This window comes from Leptonychotes weddellii, chromosome 10 (genome assembly GCF_054177405.1).
Source record: "Leptonychotes weddellii isolate Sample4059 chromosome 10, ASM5417740v2, whole genome shotgun sequence".
NCBI lineage: Eukaryota > Metazoa > Chordata > Mammalia > Carnivora > Phocidae > Leptonychotes > Leptonychotes weddellii.
The window spans coordinates 86,702,447-86,727,166 of NC_138378.1; the positions used below are offsets into that span (position 1 = coordinate 86,702,447).

At 39.9% G+C, this 24,720-nt stretch overlaps 1 protein-coding gene and 1 non-coding gene across 5 annotated transcripts in view; both read left to right on the top strand.

The window, feature by feature from the left end:
• KCMF1 (potassium channel modulatory factor 1) overlaps positions 1-24,720 on the top strand; it is a 75,998-nt gene that overhangs the window by 34,859 nt on the left and 16,419 nt on the right. For all 4 annotated transcript variants that reach the window (XM_081796668.1, XM_081796669.1, XM_081796672.1 and 1 more), the window contains 2 exons: positions 12,029-12,196; positions 16,556-16,695. In XM_081796668.1, the coding sequence (XP_081652794.1) occupies positions 12,029-12,196; positions 16,556-16,695 (308 nt within the window). The remainder of the gene's footprint in view (positions 1-12,028; positions 12,197-16,555; positions 16,696-24,720) is intronic.
• On the top strand, positions 23,551-23,623 carry TRNAK-CUU (transfer RNA lysine (anticodon CUU)). Its single transcript has one exon. It is a non-coding gene; the product is annotated as a tRNA-Lys (tRNA).

Genomic DNA, 24,720 nt, shown 5'->3' on the forward strand with positions numbered 1-24,720 from the left:
AGTTCTCTGTCCCTGAGTCCCTCTTCATACTGTAGTGTGCTTGTTTACATATCTTTATTTCCTATTAAATTTTAAGCACTAAATGGGTACCTACGCAGGTGCTGAAAACTTTTTGTTGATTAAAATAATGTGTTTTAGGTAAGTCAATGCAAAATTAGCTCCTGCGATTGATGCAGGACAATAGAAAGAGCTGTCATGTGCCTTGCTTGACTGGGAATTTATCACAAGTGCATGTGCACACATTTCTAGCTCAAATATCATTAAATAGATATCATTAAACAGTATGTTTTCTGCTCCCTTCCTGTTCGTCTTGTGGTATATTAAGGATTTCCAGTTTTCTTCCCTTTTCCTTCCAACAGTTGCAGAAAATTCGTTTTAAAATGTTTAAACCATAGGTCAGGAAGTTCGGGGTGTGTGTGTGGGGGGGGTAATACCATTAAGTATGTTTCACCTTTTAGTGTCTGAAATGACATTCTTTTCTTACACAGGTATCTAGAGTCTGTCTTTCCAGGCAGTAAGTCCCCTCCTCCTGTTTGTGCTTATTGGCGGAGTGTAGGATGGGAGAGCATTCTAAACGGTTCCTCCACCCTGTTGTCAGGGTCCAGTGGTATGATCATCACACTGCCGTTGAGTAGCCTGCCCAGCTCATACACTGTGTCTGAGAGAAGTCATTCTTGAATGCTTAGCTTGAAACTCAGTGACTAATTTATACTTTAGCAGGAATTAACAGGTATGGGATACAGAACCCATCTTTGGGGCCCCTCCAAAAAAAGTTTTATTTCATAATTCCACGAGGTCAGCTGTTTTACCCATTTATGCCTCTGCACAAAACCAGCCATCCTGTGTCCAAAAGTCCTCTTCCATGTTACCTCACAAGTTAAGAGGAGATGGGGAATTTGTCCATGTTGGTTGGTTTTTTTTTTGTTTTGGTTTTTTTTTTAAGAAAACATTTAAACATAGAATTAAGGCTTTGCAGATACAGGTGAATTCCACTTTATATCCTTTCTTTTTTTTTTTTTTAAAGATTTTATTTATTTATTTGAGAGAGAGAGAGCACATGAGAGGGGGGAGGATCAGAGGGAGAAGCAGACCCCCTGCTGAGCAAGGAGCCCGATATGGGACTCGATCCCGGGACTCCAGGATCATGACCTGAGCCGAAGGCAGTCGCTTAACCAACTGAGCCACCCAGGCGCCCTATATCCTTTCTTGATTCCATTCTATTTCCTTCCATCTCTCTACCTCCTAGAGGTAGCACTTCTTGCAATTGATGTGTATCCTTTCTGTCCACCTTTCAATATGCTTTCCACATACGTATGTGTCCATAGAATATTGTGTTGTGTATTTTTAAACTTATGGAAGTGGTTCCATATAGTATGTATCCTTTTACCACTTTTTTTTTTTTGTAGGGACTGACGCACGTTGATGCAGGCAAGTCTGGTAGTTCATTGGAGTGCAGTGGTGTAGTATTGCAGGATGTGATTGTGTCATGTGTCATAGGTTGTCGATTCCCATGTCTGAAGATGCATGTGTACCGGATTTCCTGATATGCTTGAAAAGACCAAAAGTGAAAAATAAACTATATATTTGAGAGTCATATTGATTGTTCTGCTGTGATTTGAAGGAGTGAGGCCAGACATGTTTCCAGCTTACTGAAATTTTATTTATCTCTACGCTGTAGCAAATAAAAACTGCTGAAGATATCCACTTCTGAAATAACAACAGATTTATTATTGTCAGAAGGCATGCCTCAGTAGATTACCCTGTGTAGCAGTCACTGGTTTGCCACTCGATAGCTGTGTGCTTTTGGAGCAAGGTGCTTGGTGCTTGTGTCCTCTGTTTACGTATCTGTAAAAGAACAACAGTTCAGTGACCAAGCCTTTCTGCAGGTGCCTGGGCATCAAGGTCAGTTAAACACTGATTGGTTATTGAAGGAACATTGCTGGGTAGAGGTGAGCTGAGGGAGAGTCTCCTGTGTTGTGTCATGCCTGTTTAAGTGTTTTAATTTTTTAGACTAGCACCTACAGGTTTGAAATTTAATGTTTTTTACTAGTACTCTCTTTTCCCAATCTGCAAAATATAAGCACTGATATTTTCATTAAAATGATCGCCTTGTCTGAGGATACTTGTTTTGGGAGGGCTGGAGCACTCTGCCTTGCCCCATAGACCTGCCTGGGGAAGGTCTGCAAACAGAGTCATCTCTGTGCACTGTGTGTTGTTTAAAGCAACTACACCGAATTGCACATATATATGTGAATACTGGGTTTTTATTTTTTATTTTTACACATAAACCTGTGACTGGCAGTCAGTAACCTGTTTCCCAGCACCAGGGGCGTCATCTGTTAGAGCTGCCAGCCAGACTCTCCTGGGCTGATATGGCTGGCTGGTGGCTGGTGCCCAGAAATACTGGGCGTGGCATTTTTGCCCCACTCATTTTCTTTCCTCCTATAGAAAACAAGTACCTGTTGTTCAGTCCCTTTCTCTTCCCCCTCAATTTTCATCATTCAGTCATCCTTACATCAAGAAGTCTATTATAGACTCACATTAATCCCTTTTCCCTTTTCTCTTTTTGAGCTCTTATCTAATTACCCTAGGAAAATGTCCTCTTCTCTTTTCATTCATTCGACAGATACTCATTGAAATCCTTATATACCTCCTCTTCCTTCGTTTTATGTGTGAGTCAGAAAACAGCTCTAATCATGGCTGAATATAATAGCTTGAGTAATATAGAAGCCTATTTCCAGATAAGAGTTTCTGAAAGGCTGTTCACCAGTTCATGAGTGAGCAAGTCCATTGTTACTAAGATAGGCTTCCTTTTGCAGGCGAGGGATGCGTTTCTGTGAAATAAGAGGGTAGACCAAGTTCTTTAAAACCAAGCAAACCAATCATTTATTCCAGAATGGACCAACTTCCTCTACATTGGGAACTTTTAGAGATGAATTTAACTTCCCTCCTTGACAAAATGCATAAGGAACTCTTTAATATAATGTCGAACCCCTGCCTCTCTGTCCACTTTTTGGGGCAGATTTGAACTGGCTTTGAATCATCCTTAGCCACAAAAGAAGTTTAATCACACGTCACAATTGCCTCATAACTTTGTTGTGAAGATTAAGAAAGCAATATATGTAAGCTTTCTGGCACACAGTAAGTAATGATAGAAGTTGCTATTCACACCACTGGAGTATTAGCTCTGTGTAGCAAACATTTGTGTTCACTGCTGTACCTGGCACATAGTAGATAGTAAATAATGAAAGGATAGACGGATGCTCCTTCTTGTTACATATGATATAACTTGTAGAATTCTACCTAAAAACAAAAGTAAGAAAGCCGAGTCTCCATACAGAAAGGGTTGTTCTAAATTGCCAGGTAAATGTATCAGTTTCAAGCAGGTCTATTAAGTGTGAAAAGCACAAGTACTATCAACCTACTTACCAAACTTCTCCATGTTTTCCCTACTCCAGTGTTCCTCTTGGTCACCCAGTTCTGTTCTTTCTGAGTCTTGCCCTCCCCCAGCTGTATACCTTTCTTTTTTTTTTTCTTTAAAGATTTTATCTATCTATCTATCTATTTATTTATTTATTTATTTGACAGAGAGAGACAGTGAGAGAGGGAACACAAGCGGCGGGAGTGGGAGAGGGAGAAGCAGGCTCCCCGCAGAGCAGGGAGCCCGATGTGGGGCTCAATCCCAGGACCCTGGAATCATGACCTGAGCTGAAGGCAGACGCTTAACGACTGAGCCACCCAGGTGCCCCTGTATACCTCTTTCTCATGTCTTCTTTCTCTGCCCCTGGACTCTCTTTAACTATAGGTTTTTATTCAGGGGCGCCTGGGTGGTTCAGTCGTTGGGCGTCTGCCTTCAGCTCAGGTCATGGTCCCAGGGTCCTGGGATCGAGCCCTGCATCGGGCTCCCTGCTTGGCGGGAAGCCTGCTTCTCCCTCTCCCACTCCCCCTGCTTGTGTTCCCTCTCTTGCTGTGTCTCTCTGTGTCAAATAAATAAATAAAATGTTAAAAAAAAAAAGAAAAACAAAACTATAGGTCTTTTTCTGAATGGTATCTTTATATGGGTCTCTCTACCCAATTTTCTGTCCTCTTGACTTTCTCCCATAACCATATGGTAGAGATTTTTAAAAATAAACATGTATAGAGTTACAGATATATTTAATTTTTTTGGTTTTGTTCATAATTCTAAAAATAATTAAGTAGGGCTTTTTTTTTTTTTTTTAACTCCTAGAGTTATTTTACCTTTGCAAGGCATGATTGTATTTCCTCTGTGATGCTTTAATAGAAAGGGGGAAAGCTTTTCACTCCTGTTCTAGGCTCCCAGCTTGTGAAGCATTTTAAAATATATCTTAAATTCCTTCCTCCAGCAGTTTTGCTGGAGATATTTCTCCAGATATTTTGAAATATCTTTCTGCCATCTTCTTTATTACTGGCTACTTCTGCTTTTCACTGAGTTACAATAGTTCATTTCTTTAATTGCTTCCATGTTCATCTGAGATCCTCTCAGAAGAGTTGCATGATTTTTCAACCACCTAAATGCAAAGAGCCTCTTCTTGGGAATTGTCCTTATCATTGTAAAGTTGTTTTAATGGCATAGTTCTCTGTACCGTTCTCAGTATTAAAATTATTGTCTAGCATATATAATATAATATCCTCTTTTTTTAAGTCACACTTATTAGAAGTGCATGGGCTTATTAAAAATGCATGGTACTTAGATATTTTGTTAAAGTAAAAAGAGAGTCTACTCTCCAAATTACACGGCACTAGAAGTCAAAATAAATTGTCATTGACAGGGGCACCTGGGTGGCTCAGTTGGTGAAGCATCTGCCTTTGGCTCAGGTCATGATCCCAAAGTCCTGGGATCGAGCCCTGCATCAGACTTCCTTTTCAGCGAGGAGCCTGCTTCTCTCTCCCTCTGCTGCTCCCCCTGCTTGTGCTCTCTCTCTCTGTCAAATAAATAAATAAAATATTTTTTTAAAAATTGTCATTGACAGATACTATATAATCCCAGGCCTTCAAACTCCAGGTGGGGTCAGTTTCCTTCTGTGTTCTTTGTCGTTGTGTTCCTTGTCACACCGCTGCCCTTTATTGACCTTCTCTTCCCATCAGCTCTTCCCTACCTAAAAATTTATTCAAATGAAAAGGCTATATCACCCTTTGGTTTTTCGTTTTTGAAACTGTAAATAGGGGTGCGTGACTGACTCGGTAGAGTATGCAGTGGTTGTAAGTTCGAGCCCCACGTTGGGTGTAGAGATTACTTAAAAATAATCTTTAAAAATAAACAAATCACTGTAAATAAACAACTGTAGAAACCTCTTTGTTTCATTTTAGAAAATTAAGGGTAAAAAAGACTTTACATATTATTTCAATGGTTTTTTATTTTTATTATTTTATTTTATTTTAAAGATTTTATTTATTTGACAGAGAGAGCGAGAGTAGGAACACAAGCAGGGGGAGTGGGAGAGGGAGAAGCAGGCTTCCTGCCGAGCAGGGAGCCCGATGTGGGACTCAATCCCAGGACCCTGGGATCATGACCTGAGCCGAAGGCAGACGGTTAACGACTGAGCCACCCAGTCGCCCTATTTCAATGGTTTTTTAAACTTATTTTCTGTTCCCACTAGAGGGCATTCTTTCCTTTGATTTTTAGTTCATACAGCTTTTGTGTATTTATTTTACAGAACTGTTAAATAAAAAGGTAGATGTTGAGGATATGAATGTGCTCAGATATCCCTCTTACAGATAGGAGTTGTGAGATATACACATTCTCTTCATTTAAGTTTCACCAGTGCCAGTACCAAAATTGAGGTTAAACTATATTTCCTGGCATTTTTATCTTGTAGCTTGGTCAGATGGGATCACAAATATCCCACCATAACTTTATGATGTAATTTGTGCAGTTACCATTTTATAAACTAATGCTTATCCAAATTTATTTATGACACACTATGGCTAACACTAGATTATTCAAAGATGAGTTGCCTATTTTATTATTTGGTTAACTCCCATTTTTGCAGGATGTATTTAGTATAGGGTAAATGAACCTAAACATTGTTTTTAATCCAGTAGATCTCCGTGCTAACACCCAGTGGTCCTCCAGCCTTGTCTCACAAGGCAATATTTTCTTTGACAATATTTGAACTCTTGTTTCTGTTGTGACATCATACTTTTCTATAGGAACTTTAATTCTTTTTTTTTTTTAAGATTTTATTTATTTATTTGACAGAGAGAGACAAAGTGAGAGCAGGAACACAAGCAGGGGGAGTGGGAGAGGGAGAAGCAGGCTTCCCACGGAGCAGGAAGCCCGATGTGGGGCTCAATCCCAGGACCCTGGGATCATGACCTGAGCCGAAGGCAGACGCTTATAACAACTGAGCCATCCAGGCACCCAGGAACTTTAATTCTTAACATCTAATCATAAGTAGCTCTGTTCTTCCTATCAAGGAATTGGTAATTTTACATATGCCACATATATGTTCTGTTTCAGATTTTCCTGAGCCTCCTGGTACCAGGTAGGACCACAACTGTTAACCCAAGGGACTGTGCAGAAATGAGCTTATTTTCCCTAATAGGAACTGTAGATTGCCTGTAGTTGAAACTAAGGAGGCAGATTTTGGTAGTCTGTGTTATACAATGAATTCAGACAGATATACTAAGAAGGGACTCTGTTTTAAGTGGGAAATCTGGGCTTCTCTTCAAAGCTAAATGAGGCTTGGTAATTCTAAGTGGGAGTGGGGGAAGACGTGGTTGCTGTTGAGAAACGGCCACAAAGCCTATGCCTGCTGCTGGGCTTTACTTTCAAGTCAGAAGGTGCTATGGAATCTTCTGTAAAATTAGATATGGACTCATTAGGTATTGATTTAAGCTTATGTTGACAGAAGTATTAAATTAGAAGTGTTAAATGGCAGAGTTAATACTTCAATGAGAAGGGCAGGCTGTGTGGAAAAACTATGCGGTGTAAAACATTTTCACCTCCTCGACTTTTTATTCATAGTCCTCTATCATAGTCCACTAATCACACACACACCCCCCCCCCCCCAGCATACTTGCCACCATAGATCATTACAAAGTGACTCTTAACGTTTTAAGAAACCCTAAGAACTTACCTAACATAATGTTTGGTGGTATGGCTGAAATAAGTATTTGTGTTTGAAATAATAACTTCGAATCAGAAACGTTGTTAAATGTCTTTAGTGTTTAAGAAGTTAGAAAACATACGGGGTGCCTGAGTGGCTCAGTCTGGTTAAGCATCTGCCTTCGGCTCAGGTCATGATCTCAGGGTCTTGGGATCGAGCCCCAAGTCGGGCTTCCTGCTCAGCAGGGAGTCTGCTTGTCCTTCTGCCTCTCCCCCCTGCTTGTGCTCTCTCTCTCTCTCTCAAATAAATAAATAAAATCTTTTTTTAAAAGTTTGAAAACATACATTTTAGAAATGACTCCATCATGCTCGCTTCAGTGGCACATATACTAAAATTAGAAATGACTCCATCAAAAAACAGTAATTTTTAGGGCGCCTGGGTGGCTCAGTCGTTAAGCGGCTGCCTTCGGCTCAGGTCATGATCCCAGGGTCCTGGGATCGAGCCCCACATCGGGCTCCTGCTCAGCCGGAAGCCTGCTTCTCCTGCTTCCACTCCCCCTGCTTGTGTTCCCTCTCCTGCTGTCTCTCTCTCTCTATCAAAATAAATAAATAAAATCTTAAAAAAAAAAATAATTTAAAAAAAAAACAGTAATTTTTAAAAACAACAACAACAGCAACCCTATTTCTTTTTTTTTAAAGATTTTATTTATTTATTTGAGAGAGAGAGAATGAGAGAGAGCACATAAAAGGGGGGAGGGTCAGAGGGAGAAGCAGACTCCCTGCCGAGCAGGGAGCCCGATGCGGGACTCAATCCAGGGACTCCAGGATCATGACCTGAGCCGAAGGCAGTCGCTTAACCAACTGAGCCACCCAGGCGCCCAACAGCAACCCTATTTCTTAAGATTTTATTTTTTTTAAGTAATCTCTATACCCACCATGGGGCTCAGACTCACAACCCTGAGATCAAGGGTCGCATGCTCTACTGACTGAGCCAGCCAGGTGCCCCAGCAACCCTAGTTCTTAAAGGTCTGACAGTTACTGAACTCCAGTGGAGTTGTAGGTGAAGCCTCCTACCACCCTACACCGTGACCCTGTAGGAGAACTATAGGCATTTCGATTTAGACAACTTAGAATTATTCTATCAGAAGAGTAAAACAGGCAAGGGACAAACATCATCAGACCTTCCTACACAAAGTGATGGTTGCAGAGTTTGGCAGTGGGGTCACCATCCACAGTTGCCGTAAGTTTTGTTCATTATATTGGTCAGCAGGTGCCCCCACTATGGAAAAAAAAGCGGGCCTGCAGAGTAACCTCAGATGGGACACACCAAAAAGTTAGTGTTCAAAGCTGGGTTTACCTTTCTGGCACCTTTTTAGCACAGTTCGTGCTACATTTGTTTGGCAAAGTTCTTGTATCCAGTTACATTAAATTTCCATTTGTGAATCTGAGTAGTCATTTACCCCTTTTCAGTATTTTTAATGTTATGTTAAAAGCATTGTCCTGCCTGGCAGCTGTTTTGAATGAGCAAATTTTGAAGTATTCCATCTTTTTGCTCAAATACCATCTTTTTTGTGAAGCTCTGCTGCTCATACAATTTCTCCTTTTCTGCTTTATTTTTCTCCATAGCACTTTCTTCTAACTTGCTTTACAGCTTCGTTTGTTTTTATACCTGTCTTAACCCACTCAAATGTTAGCTTCACAGGGGCAGAGCTTTGTCTGTGTCATTTATTGCTCTATGCGCACCACCTAGAACATAGTAGGCACTCAGTATTTATTGAATTTGCTGAAAAACTGTTGGCTTGATGCCATCATTCGGCTTTCAGTGTAATTTGGTGAGATCTCAGTACAACTTGGGAAATCTTAACAATCTGAAAGGGTATTTTGAGGACTCATTTAAAAGGTTGTATATACTAGTACTGATACTGAATTGTATACCAGAAAATGTGATAACATCTGAATGAAATAATGTAAGACCTTCAGGGGCACCTAACTGGCTCAGAGGAGTGTACGACTCTTGATCTCAGGGTCGTGAGTTTGAGCCCCACGTTGGGTGCAGGAATTACTTAAAGGAAAACAAGAGTGGTACTACAGATGACCCCCTCTGCCAGATCTAAAAGAGCGTCAACCCCAACCTTTCAAGATCACTGAGGGCTCCATATCCCCCAGAGGGAAGCACTGACCAAAATTTTATCATTCCCTGTTTTCCCTTTATAGTTTCACTGCATGTTTGATTTCCTAAACTAGATAGCGTTTTGTTTTGTTTTTTATTTATTTTTTTATTTTTTTTATTTTTTTAAAGATTTTATTTATTTATTTGACAGAGAGAGACACAGCGAGAGAGGGAACACAAGCAGGGGGAGTGGGAGAGGGAGAAGCAGGCTTCCCGCGGAGCAGGGAGCCTGATGTGGGGCTCGATCCCAGGACCCTGGGATCATGACCTGAGCCAAAGGCAGACGTTTAACGACTGAGCCACCCAGGCGCCCCTTGTTTTGTTTTTTTAAAGATTTTATTTATTAATTAGAGAGAGATAGCAAGAGCAGGAACACAAGCAGGGGGGAGTGGGAGAAGTAGAAGCAGGCTTCCCACGGAGCAAGGAGCCCGATGAGGGACTCGATCCCAGGACCCTGGGATCATGACCTGAGCCGAAGGCACATGCTTAACGACTGAGCCACCCAGGCGCCCCTAGATAGTGTTTTTGAACTTTATATATATCCTTTGAGACTTGCTTTCAGTCATGTGAGATTCTTGAAGTCCTCACCTGTGGCTGTGATGCATTTTCTAATTCATTCTGTAATGGACTGTTATTGGGCTTTGGGTTGTTAACACCCTGCCTCCCCCACCCCCATTGGAAAAACTGCTGTGAACATTCTTCTGCATTCTTCTGATACACACAGACAAACGAGTCCCCAGGGAATCTACTTAAGAGAGAAGTCGCAGAGTCCTAGGAATTGCACGGATTTAACTTGAGTAGAATGTGAACAAAATTTTACAAGTTGTCGTACTGATGTATGCTCCCACTGGCAGAGTAGAAGTGTTTCTGTTGTATCTTCACTAGTGTATCCTCACTAGCACTGGAAATCATCAGATGTCTAGGATTTTGCCAGACTGGTAGATGTAAAATGATAGCTTGTGATAGTTTTATTTGTACTTCTTTGATGACTGATGAGATTGAGCATATTTTCATATATTTCCTGGTCATTTGTGTTGGTTGTTCTTCCTCGTGCCCACTCAAGTCTTTGCCCATTTGCCCATTTTTCTATTAGATGTTGGGCATTTTCTTACTGATATGTCAGAGTTCTTAATGTGTTCTGAACCCCAAACTGTTGTTGTGTATGTTGCTCATGTCACCAGTTTCGGGGCCTTCTTGTCTTTCCATCACTATAGGGCATTAAAAGGTAAAGAAAAAAATCGTAATTTTAATGTAGTTAAAACACATGGTTTGGACCGTGTGTGTGTTTTAAGAAATTGTTTCCTACTCTGAGCTCATAAAAATATTCCCCTATATTGTCTTCCAGGGATTTTTTTCTCCCCCACTTGCCTTTGGCATTTGTCTTTAAACCATCTGGAAATGATTTTTGTGTGTGGGATCTGTGGCAGAGATCCGATTTTATTTTCCCCACCTATGGATAATCACCTGTCCTGGCACCATTCATTGTCTCCCTTTCCCCACTGATCTCTAGGGACTTTGTTGTCATAAAATAGATTTCAACATGTGTGTATCTGTTTTGGGTTTTCTGTTCTGTTTCATTGGTCAGTTGATCTGTCTCCATGCCAATGGTATCCTGTCTTAATTACTATAGTTTTATTATTTTTTTAATTTTTTAAGACTTTATTTGTGAGAGGGAGAGCACTGGAAAGCAAGCATGCACGGAGGAGGGGCACAGGGGGAGGGAGAGGGACCAGCAGATTTCCTGAAGAGGGGGGAGCCCCATGTGGGGCTCGATCCCAGGACCTGAGATCATGACCTGAGCCAAAACCAAGAGTTAATCAACTGAGCCACCTAGGTGCCCCTAACTGTAGCTTTATAATAGTGCTTGATATGTTAAGTAAATCCCTCCATCTTATTTTTCTTCAGGAATATCTTGGTTGTTCTTGGCCCTTTGCAACTTGCATAAAAATTTGAGTCAGCTTGTCATGTTCCACAAAAACTTCTTTTGTGGGGCGCCTGGGTGGCTCAGTTGGTTAAGTGACTGCCTTCGGCTCAGGTCATGATCCTGGAGTCCCGGGATCGAGTCCCGCATCGGGCTCCCTGCTCGGCAGGGAGCCTGCTTCTCCCTCTGACCCTCCCCCTCTCGTGTGCTCTCTGTCTCTCTCATTCTCTCTGTCTCAAATAAATAAATAAAAAAAATCTTAAAAAAAAAAAAACTTCTTTTGTGATTTTGATTAGAATTGCATTGATTCCACCAATCGATTTGGGGAGAATTGACATTTCGTTTCATGAAGCTTCTCATTTGTAAACATATTTTTATTTTTGAAAGTCCTTTAAATGTCTTTGAGCATCCACACACGTACATACGTGTATATATATATATATATTTATCTATTTAAAGTTTTTTTTTTTTTTTAAGTGATGTCCACACCCATCATGGAGCTCAAGCCTACAACCCCGAGATCAGGAGTTGCATGCTCCACCCACTGAGCCAGCCAGGCATCTCTGAATATATGTTTACTTATTTGCTTCATAAAGGGCTGCCTATCTTTGGCTAGATTTATTCATAGGCATTTTTTTAATGCTGTTGCAAATGGCATAATTTTTTAAAGTTATTTTCATTAGGAATGTAAATCAGAGTAACATCCACCATATTGTTGGAAATTCTTGTGGTATTTTACTATGTTGTTTCTAGTCATTTGGGGAAGGAAATGTGGGGTTAAATGTGTACCTTAAAAAATGTATAACAATGAGGTGGAGTGTGGCCTGTTACATAGCTGCTAATTCATGATATTTCTTTTTTTAAATAGGTGTCAGCTGTGATGCATGTTTAAAAGGAAATTTCCGAGGTCGCAGATACAAGTGTTTAATTTGCTACGATTACGATCTTTGCGCATCTTGTTATGAAAGTGGTGCAACAACAACAAGGCATACAACTGACCACCCAATGCAGTGCATATTAACAAGAGTAGATTTTGGTATGTATTTGGCTCACATTTTAATGGGTTGTCATTTAGAAGTTTGTGTGTGTGTGCGTGAAAAAGTAAAGGCAAATGTTCTAAGACTCTTGCCAATAGAATACATTAAAAGTAACATGAATCTTACCTTTATATTCTAAATAATTCTCTTAATCATAGCTTAATTGTTCATGAAAGCCATTCAGAGATCTATAAAACCGACAAGGTCTGAGATGGAAGAGTGCCTCAGTAAAGAAGGAGTAAAGTCAATGGACTGTTCTTGCCAGCAGCACACAAATATTCTTGCTCTGGTTATCAGAAAGCAGATTGTTTCTACAGTTGATTAGAAAACCTTGTTAAGCCATAAGAAAAGCTATAAATGTTTCATGCTGTAATTTCTTAGCTAGTCAGCACTTGTTATCTTTCTGTTTACAGCCATCATAGTTGCTATGAAGTAGTATGTCATGGGGTTTTGATTCGCATTTCTCTGATGGCTAATGATAGTGACCATCTTTTCTAATGCTTAATGGCCATTTGTAGATCTGCACTGGAGAAATGTCTGTTCAGATCCTTTTTTAATTGGGCAGTATGTCTTTATTACTGAGTTTTAATAGTTCCTTGTATACTCTTTATACAAGTTCCTTATCAGGTGGATGATTTGCAGAAATTTTCTTGCGTTCCATGGGTTGTCTTTCCATTTTTTTTTTTTTTTTTTAAACTAGGCTCCACGCCCACTGTGGAGCCTGATGCGGGGCTTGAACCTGGGGCCCTGAGATCAAGAGTTGGATACTTAACTGACTGAGCCACCCAGGCACCCCCGTGTCTTCACTTTTTTGATGTGTGTTTCAAAGCACAGAAGTTTTAATTTTGATGATGTCCAGTTTATCTATTTTTTCATTTGTTATGCTTTTGGTGTCATATCTAAGAAACCATTGGCCAGTCTAAGATCATGAAGATTTAAAACTATGTTTTCTTCTAAGAGTTTTTTTATTGCATTAATTTTTGTATATGGAATGATGAGGTAGACCATTCTTTTGCATATGGATATCCAGTCATCCCAGTATCATTTGTTGAAAAAGACTATTCTTTATCCAACGAATTGCGTTGGCATTCTTGTTAAAAATCAGTTGACGTGAAGTGAGGTTGGGGAGATGGGGCGATGTTGGTCAAAGGTTGGTCAAAGTTTCATTATGCAAGATGAATAAGCTCTAGAGAGCTGATATATATAGTATGGTGACCATAGTTAAACAATATTGTATAATTGAAATTTTTGGAGAAGATAGATCTTAAATCTTTTCAACACACACACACACAGGTGACTATGTAGAGGTGGTTGATATGTTAGCTTGATTGTGGTGATCTTTCACAGTGTATACATGTATTTGTATACCATAAATATACACAATTTTTATATGTCTAAGATAGCTCAATAAAGCTATTAAAAAAGAAAAGTTGGTTGACCATAAATGTGTCTTTTCCTAGACTCTCAGTCTATTTCATTGATTTATATCTCTCTCTCTATGCCAGTACCACCCTGTCTTAATTACTGTAAACTTATAGTAAGCTTTGAAATTGACAAGCATGAGTCTTCCAGCTTTGGTTTTCTTTTGTTTTTCAAGATTGTTTTGGGTATTCTAGATTCCTTGAGTTTCTGTGAAAGAATTTTAGGATCAGCTCATCAAATTTCTGCAAAGAAGCCAACTGGGATTTTGATGGGGATTGTTTTGAATCTGTAGATCACTTTGGAGAGCAGTGGTATTAAGTTTGCCAATCCATAAACATGAGCTGTTCTTCCATTTATTTAGGTCATCTTTGATATTTTTCAATAAAGTTTTGTAGTTACCAGAGGATAAGTTTTACACTTCTTTCATTAAATGTGTTCCTAAGTATTTTATTCTTTCTGTTACTGTAAATGGATTTTTACAATTTTACTTTTGGATTGTTCACTGCAAGTGTATAGAAGAACAATTGGTTTTTGTATATAGATCTTGTATCCTGTATTGTTTTTGTTGTTCTATAAAGGTTTTTAGTGGATTTTTTTAGGATTTTCTCTTTTTTTAAAGATTTATGTATTTATTTTTTTAAAGATTTATATATTTATTTTAAGAGAGAGAGAGTAGGGGGGTGGGCAGAGGGACAGAACCTTTGAGCACAGAGCCTGAAGCGGGGCTCAGTCCCATGACCCATGAGATCATGACCTGAGCCAAAACTGAGAGTCAGATGCTTAACTGTGCCACCCAGGCACCGATAGGATTTTCTATATGCAAGGTCATGTCATCTGCTAATAGAGATGGTTTTACTTCTTCCTTTCCATCTAGCTGCTTTTCATTTCATTTCCTTGTCTAATTACTAGACCCTCCAGTAAAATAATGAATAGAATTGTCGAGAGTTGGAGTGCATGGGTGGCTTAGTCGGTTGAGGTCCTGACTCTTGGTTTTGGCTCAGGTCATGGTCTTGGGATTCTGGGATCCAGCCCCACATCGGGCTCACAAGGAGTCTACTTGACATTCTCTCTCCCTTGGTCCCTCTTCCTGAGACCACTCTCTCTCTCTCAAATAAATAATCTTTAAAATAATAATCTTTAGGGGATGCCTGGGTGGCTCAGTCGTTAAGCATCTGCCTTCGGCTCAGGTCATGATCCCAGGGTCCTGGGGTCGAGCCTCGCATTGGGCTCCCTGCTCTGCGGGAAGCCTGCTTCTCCCTCTCCCACTCCCCCTGCTTGTGTTCCCTCTCTTGCTGTGTCTCTGTCAAATAGATAAATAAAATCTTTTTTAAAAATAAAAATAAAAAATAATCTTTTAAAAAGTGACATCTTTAAAAGAGCGGACATTTTTGTCTTGTTCCAGGTCTTGGGGGGAAGGCATCCAGTGTTTCACCAATAAGTATGATGTTAGCTATGGGTTTTTTGTACATGTCCTTTATCAGGGGAACAAGTTTTATTCATTTTTATATATTTATCCCCACCTACCCCAGATCTACCTGGCAACTCTTATGCATATAATAAATGGGTAAATATTTTTAAGATAGTCTAAATCTTCCCAAAAATGAATGTGAACAAATCTCTCATGTAGTGAATACTGTTTCATTTTCTCTTCTCACAAAAATGATCATATCTTATTAAGGATTTGTGTCATGTTGAATATAGCTCTTTATAATGAAGGGACGTAACATACTAAATATACTTGCAATTGTATTTCCTTTTGTGCTACTAATGGAGAAAAATAGAACTTGAGATGTACTAATGAGGCAAACACATTATTTGCATAGAATATCACTAATTGGTCAGTTCTTCAGTAACCAGATTGGACAGAGTATGTTGTGGTAGTACTCCATTCAAGTTATCATTTTACAAGAGCTGAATGCTTAGGGTCCTTTCTGCTATAAGAACGGTGTGTGCTTTAGACAAAAAGCTGCATCTGGGGGTTGGCATATTGATCACAGTCACCTACTCTGAGCACTTGTGTTCTTGTATTAGGATACACCCTGCTGATTATTTTTAATTTTTTTTTTTAAGATTTTATTTTTAAGTGATCTCTATACCCAACATGGGGCTTGAACTCACAACCCTGAAATCAAGAGTCACACACTCCACCAATTGAGCCACGAGGCGCCCCTCACCCTGCTAATTCTTTGTTTTGAGACTGGCGTTGCTACACATCCAGAGATAAAGAAAAAATAAATTACAATAAAATTAGAACTAAATGGAACTGGGCGCCTGGGTGGCTCAGATGGTTAAGCGTCTGCCTTCGGCTCAGGTCACGATCCCAGGGTCCTGGGATCGAGTCCCACATCGGGCTCCCTGCTCCTTGGGAGCCTGCTTCTCCCTCTGCCTCTCTCTCTCTCTCTCTCTCTCTGTCTCTCATGAATAAATAAATAAAAAATCTTTAAAAATAAAATAAAATAAAATAAAATTAGAACTAGATGTGAAATGAGAGGTGTTTCAAAATTAAATGAAAGGGGCGGGGTGCCTGGCTGGCTCAGTCAGAGGGGCATGCAACTCTTGACCTCGGGGTCATGAGTTTGAGCCCCACCTTGGGTGTAGAGATTACTTAAAATCTTCCCCCCCCAAAAAAATTTTTTTTTTCCAAAATTAAATGGAGATATAAAAAGTTATTTGCTTTGTTTTTCTCTTAAGGCAATAATAGCTATATGGGTAGAAAAGAAATTTTGGAGGGGTGTCACAGAGTCCCAGGGAGAATAAGGATGTTGCATACGTAAGCAGAGAGATTCTTAAGCACTCCTTGACAGAGTGAGGTGGTTGGAGATTTCAGGCACACCTTTGTTTTACGTTATTGTACCCTCTGTTTACATTTTTATTTAGTAAAAAAACCAAAAAAACCCAGTAATTATTTCTCACTACAGTTACACTTTATTTTTCAGATTTGTACTATGGTGGGGAAGCTTTCTCTGTAGAACAGCCGCAGTCTTTTACTTGTCCCTATTGTGGAAAAATGGGCTATACGGAGACATCTCTTCAAGAACATGTTACTTCTGAACATGCAGAAACATCAACAGAAGTGGTGAGTGAAGCAGCCTTGTGTCTAAAAGGATGTGTTAAAGTACATCATTTCTATAAAAATAAAGTAGGTCACTGTCCTCTATCTCCTGCTAAGTGGACTGATATTGTTGGCATAATAATTACTAAAATTATCTTTTAACAGCAAGTTTTCCACATCCTAGGAGGCTGTACATGTGCAAGATAACACGCTTCATTTGTTCACACTAGCCTTTCTTACCCTGTTTCTGAAAGCACAGTGGAATCTTGACCAAATTCAGGAGCCCTTAGCAAATGCCCTGTGAACAGGGTAGAAGCACCCCAGCCTGCAGCACAGCTCTTTCTAGAATATTCTTGCTACCTGCTTCATTTCTCTTCGACAGGGAAACCTTCGTAAGGAAATTTTTAAATCTTAAGTCATTAAGTACAGTAATCCATGGTCACATCTCATTGTAACAGATCACTTACTTGGTTTTCATCAGGTCAATGCTGTAAGGTCCCTAGAAATTCCTCTTACTTTAATCTTTCCCAGTGGCTAAAAGCCAAGGACCTAGAATAATGCACAAAGAAAATCTTGCTTTGAAAGCTTTTCGGATATTTTACTTGACATCTGAGTCAGCATATATTCAACTTTTTACCAAATGATAAAGCGCACCCAAAGGAGCCCCCCCGCCCCCCCTTTACCATTGGTAATAATAGATAAAGTGAGAGATGGGAGATAGAACTCTAGGTCTGGAATTTGGAGAATTTTGGCGCAAGCAATTGCACATTGCATCAACTAATCAGCTCCTAAGTGTGCTCAAAACAAATTAGCTGAAACTCAAGAGAAATAGCGTGTCTGGGGATACATGGCTACTAAGGGGCAGAGCCAGGTGTTTGAAGTCAGCCAGAGTCCCTCTGGGTTGTAGAGTCCCTACTTAACCACTGTCCTAGTTTATCTCTGCTGCAGCCCTGCTGTTACAGCTGTGCATAGTTCAGGTTCACTTCTGTGCCTATTTACACTGCTTAGGTGGATGCTTAAAGTTGCTTAAGAGATTTATAGTTCAGACATTTGGTAAATTTACATTATGTTTGTCCTCCAGCCAGATTTTACTATCTAACAGCTCAGAACTGCTTTCGTCTCGCACCATCTTGCGGCCTCAGAATACTGTTGTCACATTTTACTACTCTTCTTAATCTGTTCTTCTTCTTCTGTAAAGGTGATTTTGCTTCCTTCAGGTACAATCCCAGGTACCAGTCTGAGGAGTGTGGACTTGATTGCACTCTGTGGTGGTTGTTGTGGGAAATTTGTAATAATTCCTTTTTGACTTAATTTCTGTTCAGTTTGGATACTTTAGTTACCCAGAGAAGGGTTTCTCGACTGAACCAGGCATTCCTAAGATCATTCCTAGGCAGTAGGTCCTAGTATAGGACTTTCATCACCCCACCCGGACAGGACAGCTGCTCCGTTTTTCACATCCGAAATGGGCAAATCTAGCAGAAAGTTAAGTCCTTTCCATGAATGAAGAGCTAATTCTTTCAAATAAGAATCAGTAGCTCTGCCTCAGCAGCTTTGCCTTTATTTTTTTCCTGAGAGTAAATACTCAAAATTTGTTGACACTCCTCTATACCTGATCCACAGTGTGAAAATTAAATACTTGCCGCCCACAAATGGTTGCATGGTGTGTCTCTCGGAAGTCCTGCTCAGTATGTGCCTTTATGAAGCTCCCAGGCTTTCGGTACATGGCTCGAGACAGTGGCCTTGCTGCTTTTCGACTGGTACTCGTGGAGTGTTCTAGGGATTGCTGCCTCCTCATCAGCCCCTAGTCCGTATGAACACTGCATCTGCCCTGTGTGTCCACCCAGGCATTTCAAGTGAAAAATGGCAAGCAAACAAGACCCTTTGATGTGAAGGACAGGGTTTTTTCTTCTTCAAATTATGTGAGTCATGTCCTCCTCAATCCCGGGCTGGCACTACGTGTGGCATCCTGAGTAGTGTCCGTGCCGCAGGGCTGGGGCCTATGCCACCCCAGTTATTCAGTACTTTGACTACCTCTCTGTACGCGTGGAGCATGTTACCAGCTCTAATAACGTTACGGTTGCATGTAAATGTCCAGGTGAGGTTACTAGTCGACCCCTCTCACCCCACCCCCGCCGCAGTGTTGGGCCAAAGTCATGGTTAGTCAAACATGGAAAAGTTCTGGAGTTCAGGAGTGAGTCCTGTCATTTTGGTGGGGGACTGTATTCACATACCAGCTAATTGTCCCTCCTTTTCTCTTCCTGTTTGCCTTTTTCTTTCTGAATGCTCAGCGTGCTCTCTTGCTTTTGTCCCTGTGTTTCCTGCATGTGTCCTCTAGGCCAGCAGTTTGTATCTTCCTGGAGGCCTTAAGGATCTCACTCCTCTAACCAGCATCCATTTGGAACATTTAGGGGCAAGAGGCTCTGTCACTGTAGACGTCATTGTCACCACTAGAAAGCATTTACTGATACCTGACACAGCCGGCAAGAAGGTCTACTGAAGGTTAATTTTCAAAACAACTTTGTAGACAGCTTTGTAAACTTGTCTATATTTTTCTGTTTCCTTTTTCACCTATAGGGACTCTAAGGCCCTAACCTAAGATTTGCCTCCCTTCTTAAGATTAATTTGCGATTACTCAAGAGACTTTTGATTATGCGGGTATGGAGGAGACCCTTCAAAGCCAGATACTGTACAGAATGCGTAGGGAAGGTGATGACTAGTTAAAAATGTAAGAAGCAGATTGGGTATAATCTCAGGAGTCTTTATGTGAACACCAAATATGATAAACAATGTGATTTTGAAATTAAGCACGAGTTCTTAAAATCCCTGAGAGTTGGTAGATTGGGACAACTAACTGGAGTTTGGTTGTGGGAAGAATTGAGAGGAAGGAGCACAGTATGTAATTTTAAAATCCATCAATCTGGTATTGGAAGTGAGCAAATGGGATTACAAATACGGATTATTGAGGAAGTGTTAGGATGGCGGAAGAAACATGGGAGGTAGAAAAACTTTTCTTTGGACATAAAAGGGCATTGAGAAGTGACTCCTGAAATTTTTCTTAAATCTTCCATTGGAGCTTGCACTGCAGCTAACTAGAAAGCCTTCAGGGATTTTGTTGTTGTTGTTAGATGAACCATGCTGCTACGTTTTATTAATAATATGTAGTTAATCTTCTTTCACTGCTTTGTTTAGTAAATCTCTTGTAATTTATCTGTAGAATATTATGCTTAAAAGGTTCACAGTACTTTTTGGTTTACCAACATTTTCTTCCCACTTCCAGAAATTACGAACAGAATTATTCTGTTCATAATTAACGGCAGGGGTCTAATAGATCATTGCTGGGAAATTTTTGCTTTCTATTTTTCATTTGATGTATTTACTCATTTTCTTTACTCTCCAGAACGGGGGTTAGGGTAAGTGGCCAGCATTTAAGTGCTCTTCATTTATGTTAATGATATATTTCCCTCCCTTTTTAATGAAGACCTAGATGTGTTTATAACAGAATGAATTATATTTGAAGTAGTGTGGTTGTACTGTGTTCCATGTATAAGAAATAAAAAATCAAGGAGAAAGAATGATTTTTGGAAATTTCCCACAGACTGACTTTTGATAATTTTATTTGAAATAATAACTCTTGGGGCGCCTGGCTGGCTCAGTTGGAAGAGCATGCGACTCTTGATCTCAGGATGGTGAGTTTGAGCCCCACGTTGGGTTGTAGAGATTACATACATACGTACATACATAAACTTTAAAAATAATAATTCTTATGGAGAAAAATGATAGCATAAAAGGACCTTTAAGTTTTTTTAATGATTCAGAATAATTGGTTTAAGCTCATAATTTACTTAATATTTAAACAGTTGTTTGTCATAGAGCACAAAATAGAAATTATCATCATTGTTGTGGCAATTTGTGTATAAACAAATAGATGTGTTTGATCTCTAAATTAAACAAGCAGGAAAGTATTAGATCAGATCTGCAAACCAGATTAACATTGATAGATATGATTTATGCATGGAGGCTTTGAGAAGTGACATATGTTTTAAATTGTCTGTAGGACTTTTAAGACTTGATCATCAATATATCTGGTTTTTTTTAAGATTTTATTTATTTATTAGAGAGAGAGAGAGACACAGTGAGAGAGGGAACACAAGCAGGGGGAGTAGGGAGAGGGAGAAGCAGGCTTTCCTCTGAGCAGGGAGCCCGATGTGGGCTCCATCCCAGGACTCTGGGATCATGACCTGAGCCAAAGGCAGATGCCTAACAACTGGGCCACCCAGGCTCCCCAATATGTCTGTGTTTCATTGAGAGACCATTTTATTTTATTTTTTAAAGATTTTACTTATTTGCGAGAATAGAGTGAGCAAGAGAGAGAACACAAGCTGGAGGGTGGAGTGCAGAGGGAGAGGGAGAAGCAGACTCCCTGCTGAGCAAGGAGCCCAATGCAGGTCTCAATCCCAGGACCCTGGGATCATGACCTGAGCCAAAAGTAGACGCTTAACTGACTGAGCCACCCAGGCGCCCCAAAGACCATTTTAATATGTAGGTATATAGAACTAACTTCCCAACACATTTATTTCCTTATGAGGACCAATAATGGTGGAGTGAACCACAATTTTTACACATCTTCTAATTTAATTTTATAAACTTTCTTAAATACTATAATTCTCTATTTACCCTTTTAATCAGATAATCAGGAAAAGTAAGCATTTAAAGGCAAAATATACATTAAAAGAAAAAAATAGGCTTTGACTTTTACTGCTTGCATTCTTCTTTATCAAAAAATGCAGTTGGATGCTGTCTGCTTTTCTGTGAACTAACAAGGGTATTTTATTTAATAATAGTGAAGAAATACATAGGATTTGAGAAATACAGTTGCTCCAGGCAGCCAGATTGTCACTGCTCAGCTGCATTTAGCCAGAGAGATTGTAGAAGGTTAGGATTTGGTACTTTTATCATTTGTGCTTTTTGTTAGTTTTGACCCAAAACATTTTCTATTTTATAACTCACCTTTTTCTATCTTTAGTGTTTGGCTGTCTTTGCATATTTTAAAATAATAGTTATTTTGAACACATTTACTTGTTTAAAGTCAGATCATAGTATTTTCCATTTTAAGGGTGATGTAGCCATTAGTGTCCTGGCAGATTTTGGGGTTGTGAGCAGGGAAGGAAATGATAGACACTTTGGGGGTTCCAGGTTTGTTCTGGGATAATCCAATATGCATGTGTTATGATAATTTTAAAAGATGTTTCTATGAGAAATCAGTTTCTCAAGATGATATGAAAACCAAGAAGGGAATTACTGAAATTATTGAGAAAGTGAGATAATAGCTTTTCTAGGAAGGTGTCCCTGCCTGGTATTTGAGAGTATGTTGTTATCCCTGGGTAGGCTTTTCATTACTTCTACTTTCTTCTATGTTGAAGTTGAATTAAAACCCTGTAGGGGAAGGGAGAGAGGCAGTTTTCTGAATGGAAACAGTGCTTAATGTGCAGGGGGGCACTCACTAAGACAGCAGCTGTCAGACACATTGATTTTGAATTCTTTTTTTCTTTAGCCACTGGTCTGGTTTCTTCTCTGTCCTCTGAAATACTGGTTTGTCTAGTTCAGTGTCCAGACAGCTAATTTCAGGTCAAAGAAATGTTTTGCAGGGTTTGTAGGAAGATTTGTAGGGAAGATGGTACAAAGATGGAGCTCTCCGGTAACTGTTGGCAAATTATAAGGTGGTTCAGAAGTTCTTTAAGCGCGTTTCAGCCTTGCCTCTTCTCCTCCCACCATCCTTTCTTTTCCTGACCTGCCCCTCAGATTTAAACAAACAAACAAAACAACAAGCAAACAAACAATAAAACAACAAAAACTGATTAAGAAAATTATTTGAGGGGCGCCTGGGTGGCTCAGTCGGTTAAGCGTCTGCCTTTGGCTCAGGTCATGATCCCAGGGTGCTGGGATCGAGCCCCGCATCGGGCTCCCTGCTCCATGGGAAGCCTGCTTCTCCCTCTCCCTCTGTCCCCGCCCCCATTCGTGTTCTCCCTCTCTCTCTCTATCTCAAAGAAATAAAATCTTTAAAAAAAAGAAAATTGTTTGAAGACACCAGTCTTGGTATTTGTAGCTGAGGTCATTTTTTTCTAAGAAGCTGTAGCAAACTTGGCCTCACTTGACAAACTGGTTATGCCCTTGAGAAGAGGAACATACAAAGCTTCTGTCCTTGTCAGACTGTAACTTCAACTCACTGTAAACAACATAAACCCACTAACTTAAGTAGAGTTTATTTCAGATTCTTCACAAAAATGGTTGCTTGCTTTAGAGCACTGCCTCCCTGGCCCTGGCCCCCTGCAGCTTTCAAATTCTTATCGACACCACTAAGCCGTACAAGCTTCCCGTTTCCTTTTCTTTCTCAAAGTCTGCAAATAAAATATATAGCTCACCCCAGGTTAGATGGAGAAAGTGGTGCTTACAATGGGATTTTTCTTCTAGGTAAGTATGGGTGCTTATATCTAGAGTGAATTGTGGGCAGGATAAAGAAAAACGACAGCTCTGGGGCGCATGGGGGGCTCAATCGGTTAAGCGTCTGCCTTGGGCTCAGGTCATGATCCCAGTATCCTGGGATCGAGCCCCACCTCAGGCTCTGCGTTCAGCGAGGAGCCTGCTTCTCCCTCTCCATGCACCCTCCCCACTTGTGCTCTCTCTCACTGTCTCTCCCTTGCTCTCCCAAATTAATAAAATCTTTAAAAAAAATAGAATGTGATTAAAAAAGGAAAGAAAAAGGACAGCTCTGAGTTATTTTTAATTGTTGTGAAATTATATTTTTTTGTTTTATGAATTCCCAGGACATCAGCATACACATACAATTTAAATTTCTGTCTAAAAAAACATATTTAAGGGGGCACCTGGCTGGCTCAGTTGGTAGAGCGCGTGACTCTTGATCTCAGGGTTGTGGGTTCGAGCCCCACGTTGGGTGTAGAGATTACTTAAAAATCTTTAAAATATGAATAAATAAAATTTTTTAAACCCAAACTTATTTATCTTTAAAGATTTCATTTATTTATTTGAGATAGAGTGAGAGAGAGAGTAGGGAGGAGCAGGCTCTCCACTGAGCAGGGAGCCTGATGCTGGGCTCAATCCCAGGACCCTGGGATCATGACCTGAGCCGAAGGCAGACTCTTAACCGACTGAGCCACCCAGGCGCCCCCCAAACTTAGTTATTTAGGACTTTTAAATCATGTATAAAAATGTAAGGAAAATTAAGACATATATGTAACAAAAACTCCCTAAAATAAACACTGTTCTTTAGAAGCGTGTGACAGCTCCAACCTAAGCATTAAAACGGGGAGAATGGAACTGAGAAGAAAAATAATTTCAGTATGAAGTAACTCATACTTAATTATAAGTTAGTTTCAGTGTTCCACTGCAACAACAGAAAATTAGATTGTAATCCAGTTGAACGTGTGCTCGTTCAAATCTGGAAAGTACCTATATTTGTATTGGCAAAGTGGATGGCTAGAGGTGCAAGTGGCTACAACTTAGATAGTTCTAGAAGGCCCAAAAGGAGTTAGTGACCATGTAGCATAGATTTTCCAGTAGTGCTTTGTGTATGTCCTCAAAGCAAAACTCCAGCATTAAGTCTTATATTTATTATATTTGCAGATTTTATAAGATGTACTACTTTTAATTGGGCAGGAGATCAAAAACCTGAAGTTACCAATTAGCCTCAGCAGTAGTTAGCTCAGTAGAATGTCAACTGGTTTTGTTTTTTTTTTTTTTTTACTGTAAGGATTAAAATACTATGCGTGTGAAGGTTTTTTTATGTGTCTTGGCTTTAAATTCTAACAGCTCTTTTTGGATCATCACTTTTCAGTAGAAGAAACTCTTGTTAAAAACACCCCATTATATTACAGGTGATCAGAAAACTCTGCCTAACAGAACAAGCTTGGGGTATTTCTAGAGCTGAGTTTAAGAGCCCATCAAAAGAAGAGACATGAATGTAACCCCGTTTGAATAAATAATGAGAAGTACATCCCAGTTTTTTGTTTTTGTTTTTTTTTTTTTAAAGATTTT